The 15,095-nt window shown below is 35.1% G+C and overlaps 1 protein-coding gene across 2 annotated transcripts in view; it reads left to right on the plus strand.

The window, feature by feature from the left end:
• LOC125650574 (echinoderm microtubule-associated protein-like 6) overlaps window positions 1-14,101 on the plus strand; it is a 48,951-nt gene extending 34,850 nt beyond the window's left edge. Inside the window, exons 27-36 of one of the 2 annotated variants that reach the window (XM_056165363.1) lie at window positions 578-798; window positions 1,120-1,277; window positions 2,848-2,965; window positions 3,747-3,935; window positions 4,433-4,602; window positions 4,929-5,091; window positions 7,513-7,616; window positions 8,672-8,825; window positions 11,954-12,054; window positions 12,851-14,101. In XM_056165363.1, the coding sequence (XP_056021338.1) occupies window positions 578-798; window positions 1,120-1,277; window positions 2,848-2,965; window positions 3,747-3,935; window positions 4,433-4,602; window positions 4,929-5,091; window positions 7,513-7,616; window positions 8,672-8,825; window positions 11,954-12,054; window positions 12,851-12,875 (1,403 nt within the window). In that variant the 3' untranslated portion in view covers window positions 12,876-14,101. Of the gene's footprint in view, window positions 1-577; window positions 799-1,119; window positions 1,278-2,847; window positions 2,966-3,746; window positions 3,936-4,432; window positions 4,603-4,928; window positions 5,092-7,512; window positions 7,617-7,879; window positions 8,647-8,671; window positions 8,826-11,953; window positions 12,055-12,850 lie in introns of those variants that run through there. The other variant, XM_056165365.1, reaches the window with a different exon arrangement.
• Window positions 14,102-15,095: the final 994 nt, after the last annotated feature.

Consider the following 15,095-nt stretch of genomic DNA (forward strand, 5'->3'; position numbering starts at 1 on the left):
ACATACCACAATCTTTGTTTACAAAACGAATAATAAACTTTCTAAAATGGCCTTCTGTGATAATACATAACCTTAATTTTTATATGAAATGTTTTAAACACATTAGACAATAGATTTTGATCATTAAAAGTGAAAAACAAAGTTTGGGAAAAATCATGAATCAGTCCCTTTAAGAGTTTGACCTACTTTTGAAAAAATTAAACCTTGGCCTTAACTTTTGAACAATTGGTGCCAGGGCTTTCATAGTTTACATGTGTATTCCTTGTGACAAGATCTTTATTTTGGTACCAAACTTTTTGACCTCCTGACCTTGAGTTTGACCAACTGTTGATAAACTTTAACCTTGGCTGTAACATTTGAATGGTTAGTAATGGGGCTTTCATATTTCACATGTGTATTCCTTGTGATAAGACCTTTCTTTTGGTACTAGATTTACTTTGCTGCCATACAGGGACATCAATGTTTCATGAACATATCTTTCCAGATTAATTTAGCCTACATGTACATGTGTGTCTACAAACATAATACAAAACATTTTATTAACATAGATCAATACCAGTACATCTGAATTTTGTAGGTGTAAAAGTAGCAAGTGTTCCTGGCCATAACCAGCGAATTTTCCGAGCAGAGTTCCGCCCAGACTCCGACAGTCAGTTTGTGTCTGTGGGGGTGAAACATGTCAAGTTCTGGACAGTGGCCGGCAGTGAGCTGGTGGGCAAGCGGGGGATTCTGACCGACGCCGGGACGGGAACACAAAAGAAGACCATGCAGACCATGTTGTCTCTGGCATTTGGAGCTGTATGTGTACTCTCTTATACCATGTGTTTGATATACAGTAATTTACAAACAACTTTGTAAAGTGCCAGTAAAAGTGCAGTGGATGTGCTTTGATTGACTTAATTTCCAATCAAGCATATTTCCGATGAAATGGACTTCCTGAGTTGCTGAAAGTTTTTCTGAAATGAAGAAAATTTCCTCTGATATTTTGATTTTCTGTAAAAGAACTCAAACTTCCTCATATTTCACCTCATTATGGGAACGTTTAATAACTGACCATGCTGCTTTTATCTGATATCAATTCTCAGTACCGAGTGCATTAACAAGTAATTTTTTATGTAGAACAATGTGACCTTCACTGGGGCGATGAACGGGGATGTTTATGTGTGGAAGGATGCGACGCTCACCCGCCTAGTATCGAAAGCTCACAATGGTCCGGTGTTCAGCATGTTTACAACCCTCAGGGACGGTTTTATTGTCACTGGAGGAAAGGAGGGATCGTATGTATTTCTAGGGAAAAGCATATCGCTTTCATTATTTATTTTTACAGAAGTATTTTGTGTGTATAAACTTAGAAAAACATTTGTATTCAGAGAGGTATAGAATATGTTAGATTAACGTATAGTAAGAAATGAAGGAGGTATAATGTCAGGAATGAAAACTGTAGGATATGTGTTATATCGTGCCTTGTGTAGCAAAAATTTTTAGGTCACCTGAGTAAATTATTCAGTATTGCAATTGGTTGTTGTCTGTCGTGTGTTAACAATTGAACATTTTTAACTTCTTCTTAATAACTACCAGTCCAATTCTTTTCAAATTTAGTATGAAGCATCATTGGGACAAGGGGGACATAAATTGTAGATTTCAGGACTCCAGCATCCCTGGGGCCCTAGGGGCAGGGCAAAAACTGCCCAAAATTTACCAGTTTTCAAAAATCTTCTTCTCAAGAACCACACACATGTAAGAAAAACTAAATTCATGGTGATGTAAAGCAGGAAGGCCTCTTCCAAAATTGTAAATTTCATGATCCCCGGGGTAGGGGTTCTGACCCCAGGGCAGGGCCAAACTTGGTATATAGTGTTTATGTGTAAAACACTTAAATAATATCTTCTTTAGTGTGGTTGATACTATATTGACACTAAATAAATATTTAAAAAGAGCAGGTAGTCCTTTACCAAAATTGTAAATTTGATGATCCCAGGGATAGGGGTTTTGGTATCAGGGTGGGGCCAAAATGGTCAGTTATCAAATTTGTGAACAATAGACATTTTTAACTTCTTCTTGATAACTATCATTCCAATTCTTTTCATATTTGGTATGAAGCATATTTGGAACAAGGGGGACATAATTTGTAAATTTCATGATCCCCAGGGCAGGGCCAAACTTGGTATATAGTGCTAAATGAATAGAGCAGGTAGTCTTTTACTAAAATTGTAAATTTGATTTTCTCCAGAGTAAGGGTTCTGACCCCAGGGTGGGGCCAAACATAGTATATAGTATGTATGTGTAAGTTTGCTGATACTGTATAAAATCTAAATGCATACTTAGAGATGGCAGAAAAGGATGTACAAAAAATGGTGAATATCATAACCCAGGGTTATGACTTTAGGATGAGTCCTATCTTTTGATATTTTAATGTTAATACACCTAGTATTTAAAGCCTTTCATCAATGTATGCACTTTTGAGGACTGTGAAGTTTTAAGAACACATCTTATTTATACTGTTGCGGAACATTAGAATTTAGCTTAGATATTCAGAACAGAAAATTTTTCTAGATTTCATAGCCCATGGAAGTAGTGATACTTTTTCACTAGTATTCAGGTGACCGATAAGGCCTGTGGACCTCTTGTTAATTTTTGTGTTAAATCATCAAAAAAGAAATGAAAACCTTGTTACTACTTGAATGCACAATTTACACATTACCAACCTAGAGCTTTAATCAACTGAACTAGCAAAAAATTTATAAGGACAAAGAATGTTTTGAATTTTTTTTCACCTGTCTGTAGACAAGACGCCTGTCTAGCAATGCGTGTATGTCCTTCCAATTTTTTTTAACTTTGTGGTTACAGAAGTAAAGACAACGGCCCGGTTAAGGTGTGGGATCAGGAAATGTTGAGACGGAGGGCATTTCCTCTGACTGAAACGGGGAACAAGATTGATGTCGTTAAATCAGTCTGTAGAACCAAGGTGAGTGTCCTTGTCTAACGTGTGTTATGTGACGTAATTCTGAATGGTACAAAATATGAATGCCTCATCAAGAAATCATCGCTCAACCTTAGCATTAAATATTTCCCATACATCTTTTGTAAGTAAAACATAGTTATAGGGAACCCCTAGGCCCAACAAAACACAATGTATTATAACTTCATATCCAATACAATAATTAGTGTTATTTTTCTTTCATAGGGGAATAAATATCACTTTGCAATAAGCGTGAATTTGTTATAAGTGTGTTTGTTATAAGAATGTTTCACTGTATAGATACAAGAACTTGATATCTGATAGTCAGAACCCCTCAGCTGAGACACACCAACAATAATGGTGGCCATGTTACCCCATGATGACCTTATGACATAAACAATCTATATACATCACTGACCATGGCTTTCCTTTGGGAGCTTTGATTTCCTACCACATAATGACCCCCCTATCGCCAACATCTGTGCATCAAAGGACCCCACTAGAATTAAGCTTTCATGGGTTATCTTTTGTATTTATGTTTGTATGTATGTATATACCGAATAAACATTTATTTATTTACCATTATCAGCCAATAAAAAATCTGTCTGTGAAAAAAAAAACTGGAGCTGTCATGTCAGAAAAAAGCATTGATGGACAAACAGGGAGAACAAGTAGTAAGATGGGGCTCCAGAATCTTCTGTGGCAGTCTTAATTTTCAAAGTCTAGAGTTTATATTGAATTTTTCTGTTAGAAATCCATCAGAATTTAACCTTCTCCATCATTTCAGGGTAAGCTTCTGGTTGGTACAAAAGATAACACCGTCCTAGAGATTACAGAGAAGAACGCAACCGTCCAAGTCCTGGTGGCCGGACATGGCGAGGGGGAGGTATGGGGGTTAGACACTCATCCCCTGGTTTCCAGGTTCGTCACTGGTAGCTTTGATGGGTCTGTGCGAGTCTGGGATCTAGCTAATAAGGTATGAGCCGTAGTGATCTTATATATTGTAACTGTACTCAGTCACAACAAGGTTTTGATCAAAAAATTAATGTATGGCTCATTTTTCATGGATATCCCCCCCCCCCCCTTCTATTTGAGGAATATAGAACCTCAACAAAATACATAATTTATCAGTTTCAGTATACAGAAACCGTACCAATGAAATTTCATTTCCAACAAAACTTTAAAATATTGATGATACATGAAAATTGGTTCCAAGGAAATTATAAGATTCCCCAGTTACTCTTTGTTATTATAAAGATTAAATATTATACAAGAAAAAAAATTAATTATTAATTATAATCTTGACATTGAAAATTCTCTTGAAATAGTCTGTTTTAAAAAAGTGTTGAATAAGTTTTATACAGATAATGTTGCATAAGTTTTATACAGGTACAGTATAAAAATGTCGTCAACAAGCATTTGAAAAAGTGATGCAATAACACTGGGTAAAACAAGGTCATGTGACTATTGCAGTCGTTAGTTGGTAAGCTGGCTGTGAGTGCAGCTCGCTCCGTCGCCTTCAGTCTGGATGGTGAATTGATTGCAGTTGGCTGTAAAAACGGGGAATTCCTGGTGTTCTCTACCAACGACTTAAAGTTACTTGGTAAAAGACGAGACAGATCAGGGGCCATTAATGATATTAGGTAGGTAATATCAAACATACATTGTATACACTGTGATTTACAGGGTTAGATTTTCATGATTTGTATTGTAAGCAGGTGGGGTGTTGATATTAGGGTTGTAGAGTTATCGTTCTTTATAGTTGTTTGTTTCATGGTAATGTGAATACCGCCAAAAAAGGAAAATATTTTGTAGAATTTTCATAAGCATTAAGATACAGTCAAACTTTGTTATCCCGCACTTGTTGCTGCTTGGAAAAAGCATCTGAGATATCCAAGAGTTTGTGATATTGGGGTTAAGATGTATAAAGAAAATGTAGTTGGGACTTCAAACTCGCTTGTTTTTGTAGATTTAGTCCTGATAAGAAGCAGCTAGCCGTGGGGTCCGAGGAAAATTGTGTGGATTTCTATGATCTGACCTCTGGCCCGGCCCTCCACAGGAGTGGTTACTGTAAGGGCATCCCTAGCTTCGTCATCCAGATGGACTTCTCTGCCGACAGCAAGTACATCCGAGTAAGTCTAAACTAGGCTAAACAGTGAGTTTTTTCTATTGATTTAAAACATGGATAAATCTTACCAAATTCATTCAAGAGTAAGTCTGTCACAAAACTAGGCTAAACAGTGAGTATTTTTTATTGATTTTAAAACATGGATAGAGATTAACAAAATTCATTCAAGCCAATTTTTGATCTGGGATTTGAGCCCCATATATTTATATTACTGGTCAGGTGATCTACCTACTGACTTAGTACTAAGGCCAACTGAGGACAAATACTTTTGTGTCATCTAACCTCTTTTGTAAAGAACTGGAAGCTAATACATATATTCAGTATCTCTCCATTCCTTAAAAGCAGTGATCTCCTTCAGACCCTCAGCACTCTGCTTTCTGACTCATAGACCACATCACGTTCCCCAGGCTTCACTGTCCTGTGCCATCCTCTCCAGCTGACTCCAGGTCAACCACTGGTTCCTAGTGTCTGACTCCAGGTCAACCTCTGGTTCCTAGTGTCTGCCTCCAGGTCAACCTTTGGTTCCTAGTGTCTGACTCCATGTCAACCTCTGGTTCTTAGTGTCTGACTCCAGGTCAACCTCTGGTTCCTAGTGTCTACCTCCATGTCAACCTCTAGTTCCTAGTGTCTGACTCCAGGTCAACCTTTGGTTCCTAGTGTCTGACTCCAGGTCAACCTCTGGTTCCTAGTGTCTGCCTCCAGGTCTCTACAATATGTGTTTCTTAGTTCTACCCTCTTCTATTTACTTTTTGGGTGTAAGGATTGTGATGTTGCTCGCTGGTTTGCACTTTGTGTTGTGATGTTGCTCACTGGTTTGCACTTTGTGTTGTGATGTTGCTCGCTGGTTTGCACTTTGTGTTGTGATGTTGCTCGCTGGTTTGCACTTTGTGTTGTGATGTTGCTCGCTGGTTTGCACTTTGTGTTGTGATGTTGCTCACTGGTTTGCACTTTGTGTTGTGATGTTGTTCACTGGTTTGCACTTTGTGTTGTGATGTTGCTCGCTGGTTTGCACTTTGTGTTGTGATGTTGCTCGATGGTTTGCACTTTGAACTTTATCTACAAGGCAGCTGATTGGTTTCTGCCATAAGTCAGTGATGGGCTAATGAATCTGGATAATTCTTTGTAGACGGGTGTTGATGAATAACTATACACTGTGTATATTATATGTATATAGATGCTGTGGATGTCCTCCACTTCTCTGATCCATATAAAGCACTGACCCGGCTCTGTTGTTAACGACTCTGACTTTGTTGTTGCTACAGAAACACTGCTCTGTCCTTTTCTTTGACTTCTGCACCAGTGCCTCCCTGTCTGAATTAGATAAAGTTGAAAATGTCCACTTCTAAAGCTCCAAGGATCCTTGATTCACTGATTGGGTGTGTAGACCTTCGTTACTTAAGTTTTACTGAGCTATTGAGGATTACATGTATTTGAGTGGAGGTCACTAATGCTGGGTCTATCATCTGGATGTTGTGTTAAACAGGAGTGATGACTCATCTGGATGTTGTGTTAAACAGGAGTAATGGGTCATCTGGATGTTGTGTTAAACAGGAGTGATGAGTCATCTGGATGTTGTGTTAAACAGGAGTGATGAGTCATCTGGATGTTGTGTTAAACAGGAGTGATGAGTCATCTGGACGTTGTGTTAAACAGGAGTGATGGGTCATCTGGATGTTGTGTTAAACAGGAGTGATGGGTCATCTGAATGTTGTGTTACCGTATATACTCGCCTATAAGTCGAATTTTTGGGAGTCAGTTTTTGGTCCAAAACTCTATGTCCGACTTATAGGCACGTCCAAAGAAGATTGGTATTTTTCTGGGCGGCGTAATGTAGTGTTTTTTAAACAACTCCGACGATGATCATGGACTACCACACAAATGATTATTGTACACAAATATCTAGACGTATTGTATTGCTTATGTATTTTAAAATTATGTATAAAGTACAAGTATTTACATATTTTTATCTTGTTAAAAATTATTTACATACCGGTAACTAATACTTTCAATTCAACTAATCTATCGTTTATCGGTAAAATTGAATTACAAACCCGATTTAATATTGAGATATTCTTATGTATACCGGCTGAAATATATTTCATAAAAGATTGAATATTGTTAACAGATAATTTAGATCATCATTCTTGACTCTTAAAAACTCTATTGTTGATACATTGAATTATACTGGAACCCCACAATAACCGCGAGGCGCATGCCGACTTATAGGCGAGTATATACGGTAAACAGAAGTGATGGGTCATCTGGATATTGTGTTAAACAGGAGTGACTGGTCATCTGTAAAGTCATTGAGTTACTCATTAAGTTCTTTTTTAGTTTGCATTAAACTGTAGTTGTAAAAATCTGTATGACTACAAGTGTGTGTGTTTTCCTGATTGGTCTTTCATGTATATTTCATATTTGATAGGTGAGCACAGGTGCATATATACACCAGATATTTGAGGTACCCAGTGGGAAAATCATAGAAAACCAGAAAATCATTGAAAGCATCACATGGGCTTCATGGACAAGGTATGACAAATTTTTTTTATCACAGATATGTTCACCATTACTTCAGTATTAAATAGGAAAGTTTACCATTAATTATCATTTAGTTTACTATTAATTATCATTTAGTTTACTATTAATTATCATTTAGTAGAAATGTGAGGAAAGAAATATGACACCTAATAGTGACAGGAAAAGTAAATTATTTACATTTAGGAATTTAGAAAATGTTAATATAAAGCCATGCTTCTTGTTCCTGTTCAAATGATCTGATTAATTTTTACCAGTGTATTAGGTAAGGAGGTGTACCTGTATAAATGATTTGATTTTTACCAGTGTATTAGGTAAGGAGGTGTACCTGTATAAATGATTTGATTTTTACCAGTGTATTAGGTAAGGAGGTGTACCTGTATAAATGATTTGATTTTTACCAGTGTATTAGGTAAGGAGGTGTACCTGTATAAATGATTTGATTTTTACCAGTGTATTGGGTAAGGAGGTGTACCTGTATAAATGATTTGATTTTTACCAGTGTATTAGGTAAGGAGGTGTACCTGTATAAATGATTTGATTTTTACCAGTGTATTGGGTAAGGAGGTGTACCTGTATAAATGATTTGATTTTTACCAGTGTATTGGGTAAGGAGGTGTACCTGTATAAATGATTTGATTTTTACCAGTGTATTGGGTAAGGAGGTGTACCTGTATAAATGATTTGATTTTTACCAGTGTATTAGGTAAGGAGGTGTACCTGTATAAATGATTTGATTTTTACCAGTGTATTAGGTAAGGAGGTGTACCTGTATAAATGATTTGATTTTTACCAGTGTATTAGGTAAGGAGGTGTACCTGTATAAATGATTTAATCAATTTTTACCAGTGTATTAGGTAAGGAGGTATACCTGTATAAATGATTTGATTTTTACCAGTGTATTAGGTAAGGAGGTATACCTGTATAAATGATTTGATTTTTACCAGTGTATTGGGTAAGGAGGTGTACCTGTATAAATGATTTGATTTTTACAAGTGTATTAGATAAGGAGGTGTACCTGTATAAATGATTTGATCAATTTTTACCAGTGTATTAGGTAAGGAGGTGGTTGGAATCTGGCCTAAGGACTCCAGTAACGCAGACGTTAACTGCGCTCATTTGTCACACCTTGGTACAGCACTTGCTACGGGCGACGACTTCGGCTTTGTTAAACTGTTCAACTTCCCGTGTTCTGAAAAAAATGTAAGTCATCCTGTTCTCAAATGTTCAAGTATTGAACAACAGAAAGAGAACATACTGTACTCTCCTCTCTTTAGATACAATTCATATATTATCACTAATTTTTGTATTCTGTAGTACTAAGTATCACAGAGTAAACATATTTACTTTAAAACTTCGTCTATATTCAGGGATTTTTCACTTCCTTGTGTAAATCCAAATTTCATCCCCATTGACTCCTTCCTTTTTCCCAAAAATAAATTCCGAAATTCCCAAAAGATTTTAGAACTGGAAAGTAAATTTTTATGTTGGGATTAGAGTACGCAAATTCTCTCAGTGACTGTCTCTGCCAGAGGGCGCTATGCTGTCGGAATTACTATAATGGTAAATAAATTATCAACTGTGTTTAAGTGAAAGAATATTGGATCTCTCAACCCCAAAATGGTGTCAAAATGCAGATACTTGAACTGCTAACTATAGTAAGTATTACAGGTGTAATTGAACCCTGAGGATAGGATGGGGTTAGAAATACATGAATTATTTAGCAAAATTATTTAAAAATCTGCAACTCAAGAACCATAAGTTTACATGCCTATTGGTGAGAATGCAACTGTTCATGTGAGCAATATGGCCCACGGGCCTCTTGTTTGTTTCTCTTTATTGCTTATTGCTGTGTTTTCTTTTTGATGCCATTTTGCCTGCTTCAGACTTCGGTAAGTGTGGTTTGGTTGTAAGTATGAAACTAGAACACGTTATTGAACACACTGCTTTGTTAGGGCTTTACCACCGAAACCTGTACCAAACTTAGACAAACGCAACACTGAGTCTCTGTAGTACCCACAGTAAACCTCTGTAGCTAATCCCTCTAGTTCAGCTCAATAGCATCAATATCCAGCTAGGAAAGTCTTAATTATCATAATTACAAATAAAGAGGATGTCTAAGATTTCTTGTGTTATAGAATGTTGTTGTCTACTACTCTTCCTTTATTCAGCTGTGCAATCACTATGGCCCAAGGGGAATTTGAGAAAAATAAATGTAACTGTTCAATTTCTGAAAATGAAAAATTGTAAATTTGAATTTCGATAGCAATAAAAGGAAAAATTGTAAATTTGAATTTCAATAGCAATAAAATGAAAAATTGTAAATTTGAATTTTGATAGCAATAAAATGGAAGTGAACATTTATTAGCAAGCAACTAGGGTCAATATACGATGTCAAGTGCAATCATCCTTTACCTATTTTATATTTTATACTGTTCGAGATATCAATGAGAGTGTCTAATCTGTCAGAGAAATCAAGAAGTGTCTAATCTGTTAGAGAAATCAAGGAGAGTGGCTAATCTGTTAGAGAAATCAAGGACAGTGTCTAATCTGCTAGAGAAATCAAGAAGTGTGTCTAATCTGTTAGAGAAATCAAGAAGTGTCTAATCTGTTAGAGAAATCAAGGACAGTGTCCAATCTGTTAGAGAAATCAAGGACAGTGTCTATCTGCTAGAGAAATCAAGAAGTGTCTAATCTGTTAGAGAAATCAAGGACAGTGTCTAATCTGTTAGAGAAATCAAGAAGTGTCTAATCTGTTAGAGAAATCAAGGACAGTGTCTAATCTGTTAGAGAAATCAAGAAGTGTCTAATCTGTTAGAGAAATCAAGGACAGTGTCTAATCTGTTAGAGAAATTAAGAAGTGTGTCTAATCTGTTAGAGAAATCAAGAAGTGTCTAATCTGTCAGAGAAATCAAGGACAGTGTCTAATCTGTTAGAGAAATCAAGGACAGTGTCTAATCTGCTAGAGAAATCAAGAAGTGTCTAATCTGTTAGAGAAATCAAGAAGTGTGTCTAATCTGTTAGAGAAATCAAGAAGTGTCTAATCTGTTAGAGAAATCAAAGACAGTGTCTAATCTGTTAGAGAAATCAAGGACAGTGTCCAATCTGTTAGAGAAATCAAGGACAGTGTCTAATCTGTTAGAGAAATCAAGAAAGTGTCTAATCTGTTAGAGAAATCAAGGAGAGTGGCTAATCTGTTAGAGAAATCAAGAAGTGTCTAATCTGTTAGAGAAATCAAGGACAGTGTCCAATCTGTTAGAGAAATCAAGGACAGTGTCTAATCTGTTAGAGAAATCAAGAAAGTGTCTAATCTGTTAGAGAAATCAAGGAGAGTGGCTAATCTGTTAGAGAAATCAAGGACAGTGTCCAATCTGTTAGAGAAATCAAGGACAGTGTCTAATCTGTTAGAGAAATCAAGGACAGTGTCTAATCTGTTAGAGAAATCAAGAAAAGTGTCTAATCTATTAGAGATATGCAGTTTGGAGTAATTGTGTGTGTTGAGTTTGTATTTAATCCTTTATTAAGAGCTGATAGGTCTGTGATTCGATTGATAAGGCTTAGAATGTGTGTGTGCACTCTATAACTTTAATGAAGTTAACTCCCATTTTGAACGATGCAGATGAGATGTTGCATAATAAATATTCTAAATCACAATGGTGAGTCTTTAATGTGTCACAGAGGTGGAAACATAATTCTATGTATATAGGATGTAATGCAAGCCTTAGGGTTTATGCACTACAACTTAACCAATAACTGTCTTGTGATTTGAGGTGAAGAATTCATTAAAACTTATTAAGATGAAGTTGTTTTAATTTTGTTCAGAAATTTGTCATTATTTTGTTTATTGTGTGAATATGTGTACATTTCCAATGTTTTTGCCTTTGATATCTCGACAAATCGTATGACAGCCATTTCCTTATGAACGCGGAACTGTTGTGAACAATGCCCGTATAAATCTTGATGAATATAGTACATCTATTCTAACGATGTGGAATTCTGACAGAAAGAGAAGTACCATGTAAATATAAGAAAGAAAACTTCATTATTGAAAACACATGAGGGTATGAACTGCAAGGCTTCACGTCAGCAGGCTTTTAATGAATTGCTAAAGAGCTTCATGAAGTATGCCAGCATAAAGTGTCACAGTTTATACTGTCATGTATTTTAAAATATGAAATCTATTTCTTTGATGTCCACATTTGATAGATAAATTCAGTCAAGGATCAAGATGCATCATGTACAGTGTATTTTGAAATTTTTTAAATGAAAACCAAACTTTCATTAATTTACGTAGTGTCAAAAATTCTTGTAAGAATTTGTCCTTTTTTCAGGCACCTAATAAATCGTTTGTGGGACACTCAGCTCATGTTACCAATGTTCGATTTTCCTTTGATGACAAATACTTAATCAGCACTGGAGGAGATGATTGCAGGTTTGTTACTGAGATCAAAGTCTAATTCATTTGTAATTAGCAATTTGATTGGTGGATTGGAATCCATGGAAACAAGTTTATATTGTTTTTACTATCAATCTGCATCAAATATGTGTTTTGGATGACATCACATGTAGATGTTGGATGACATCACATGTGGATGTTGGATGACATCACATGTGGATGTTGGATGACATCACAATGTCATGTGGGTGTTGGATGACATCACATGTGGATGTTGGATGACATGTGGGTGTTGGATAACATCACAATACAGATTTTCAATTTATTATAATGATATTGCTTCATGTCATATTACTTTTACATTTCCATGTTGATATGAATTATGTAAGCGGAAGGAAAAGTTTAAATTGCATGTAAATTATAAGGATAACTGAGTGATACATGATATAATCTGTCCGTGAGCAGTTTATGGGATAACAACCATCTCGTTTAAAAAGTTTTAACTGCCACAAACTAGGTCGTATTATAAGATTTAGTCCTGGGGTAGTTTATAAAACATGTAACTATTGTGGCATTTCTAGCCAAGTCTTAATGATTAAATATGTATGTAATTATTGTATTTGATAGTGTTTAATTAGTATACACATAGAAAATTTTGCCCAGATGCAGTGAAAAGCAATTTCACTCCAAAGTTACATTATATTACTGTAGTCTGTAGAATAATAAGATTATATTAGCCTAGTTATAATATTATAAGGACTGAGTAAAAATAAAACCGAGTGTAAGTATGTTATGAAGTTGCCATGGTGAGTTCTTTGTGTGTTTCTTTCAGCATCTTTGTATGGCGATGTCTCTAAGTGCTAGGACTTCCAGGAAAGAAAAAACTGCAACCTTATTCGATGATTCCCGTGGCAGAGATGGCCTGGCAATAAACATGATGCAGTTTTATGAATAGAAACTACAAACAAATACTGTCATTTAAGCTTTGTAGATTTAGTCATTAACACAGAATGTATGTATACAGAGTTAGTTAGAGGTTGTTAAATGTACGTACATGTGTTTAATCCGACCACTAGGCAGCAGATTTTGTGTTTTGGTTGTGATTGAATTTAATGGTGGAAGATAAGTTAGTATAATTGCTTAGAAAGCTTGTGTATACACTTTTTAAAAAACTTTTTTGTAGACATTTAATTTGATAATCTCGCATGTATTGCCATAAGTACATGTACATATCATATTTACTAGAGTTATTAACTATTTTGAAGACTGGATATTTAAAAGATCTTTAATATCTTTGTGTACATACAATATACATTTGTTTTGTCTGGAAATCTCAGTTTTACATCTCCGTCCAATGAAACGTTAGCTATGACACCTTGCTCCTGTAGTTGTCTCCCCTTACTGCAGTGAGCCAATTTTGTCCACTCATATTGTTTTGTATTGTGTATTTAAGATCAGTTGTTATATCATATCTAAATATATGTGGGGTATTTTGTGAAATTTTAAGATGTTTCTTCAACCCTTGATGTGCGTTCAAGATATTATTCAAAGAACTACCATACTCTGTTCACAGTCCTGAGGAAATAAATAAAATATATATTATATTTATATGATAAATAGAACATACAATATATATAATAAATACAATATTCTGTAAACCAACTTTTAATTTGCGTCAACTTTTACAGTGATAAGTGACTAATTTTCGGGACGTAGAAAATTTTAAACAATTTAAGAAGAGACACAGTAAAGGACTGGTTTGCAGTAAGAAATATTTGTCGACGAGGTTCTCGCGAACTCCACGAAAATTTCTCAAACGGGAATAAAGGTTGGTTTACAGTCCTCTGGAATGCATTCACTTGTGGGGCCATCATTTACGAAGGTTTAAAATGTTCACTAGGTCTTAGAGATATAAGCTCTCTATTTGCTTTACTCTGTGATAGTTTTTGAGATTTTTATTATTTCAGCAATTACATGGCATTGATCAAATTTTGTTTCTTAATACTTACATGTAATATTTATTTTAAAATGTATTACATTTTACTTGCAGTTATTGTAGTTATAATAAATTTATAGAAACAAGTTCGCAAAATTTATTGTATTTCCTATTACCATAATTATTATCATTATTGCTTAATAAAAAAGTTTTGCATGATTTATTATCCAAGTAATTATAATGATTATCAATACCTAAATAAGAATAATATACATGTATTTACAATTCCTATTCACTGTTCAGACAATTATTCCTGTAGATTCCTTATTTTACGCGAGTACTTAATATCGCGAAATGACTCGTATAAGTCATATCGCGAGAACGTAAATTGGCGATTGCTCTGTTGATCAAGAGTCTTTACATGTATTTTAGCAATATTAAAAATAAAAGCGAGTACATGTAATTTTAATTCACAAGTGACGCTTCTCGCAAAATTACGCGATAATAAATTCCTCGCGTATATTAAGGAATCTACAGTAAACTATGGACCAAGTTCAGATGATTTGAACCTCCTCGTCATATTAAGATACAGTGATCTGTAATCTATTAGCCGGAACCGTACATCCCTATTCCTCGTTTAGCAATTTCATTTATAGATATTCAATGAATGTTGTTTAATTTCTGTGAAACCAAGAGGCTTGGGCTTGAATGGTCACCCAAGTATCGCATAACAAATATTTTATATCGGAAAAGAGTTGCATGTTTCACCCAAGTATCGCATAGCAAATATTTTATATCAGAAAATAGTTGTATGTTTCACCCAAGTATCGCATAGCAAATATTTTATGTCAGAAAATAGTTACATGTTTCACCCAAGTATCGCATAGCAAATATTTTATATCAGAAAATAGTTGTATGTTTCACCCAAGTATCGCATAGCAAATATTTTATGTCAGAAAATAGTTACATGTTTCACCCAAGTATCGCATAGCAAATATTTTATATCAGAAAAGAGTTGTAGGTGTTACCAGTGGATATTTTAGTCTCAAAGAACTGAACTGCTTCAGGTTTTTGGTTTGTTTTTTTTTATCAAAAATGACATTAATTTCCTGTCATGTTTTCTCCTTCACTAAATAATTGC

The sequence above is a fragment of the Ostrea edulis genome, chromosome 5 (genome assembly GCF_947568905.1).
Source record: "Ostrea edulis chromosome 5, xbOstEdul1.1, whole genome shotgun sequence".
In the NCBI taxonomy this organism is placed as follows: Eukaryota; Metazoa; Mollusca; class Bivalvia; order Ostreida; family Ostreidae; genus Ostrea; species Ostrea edulis.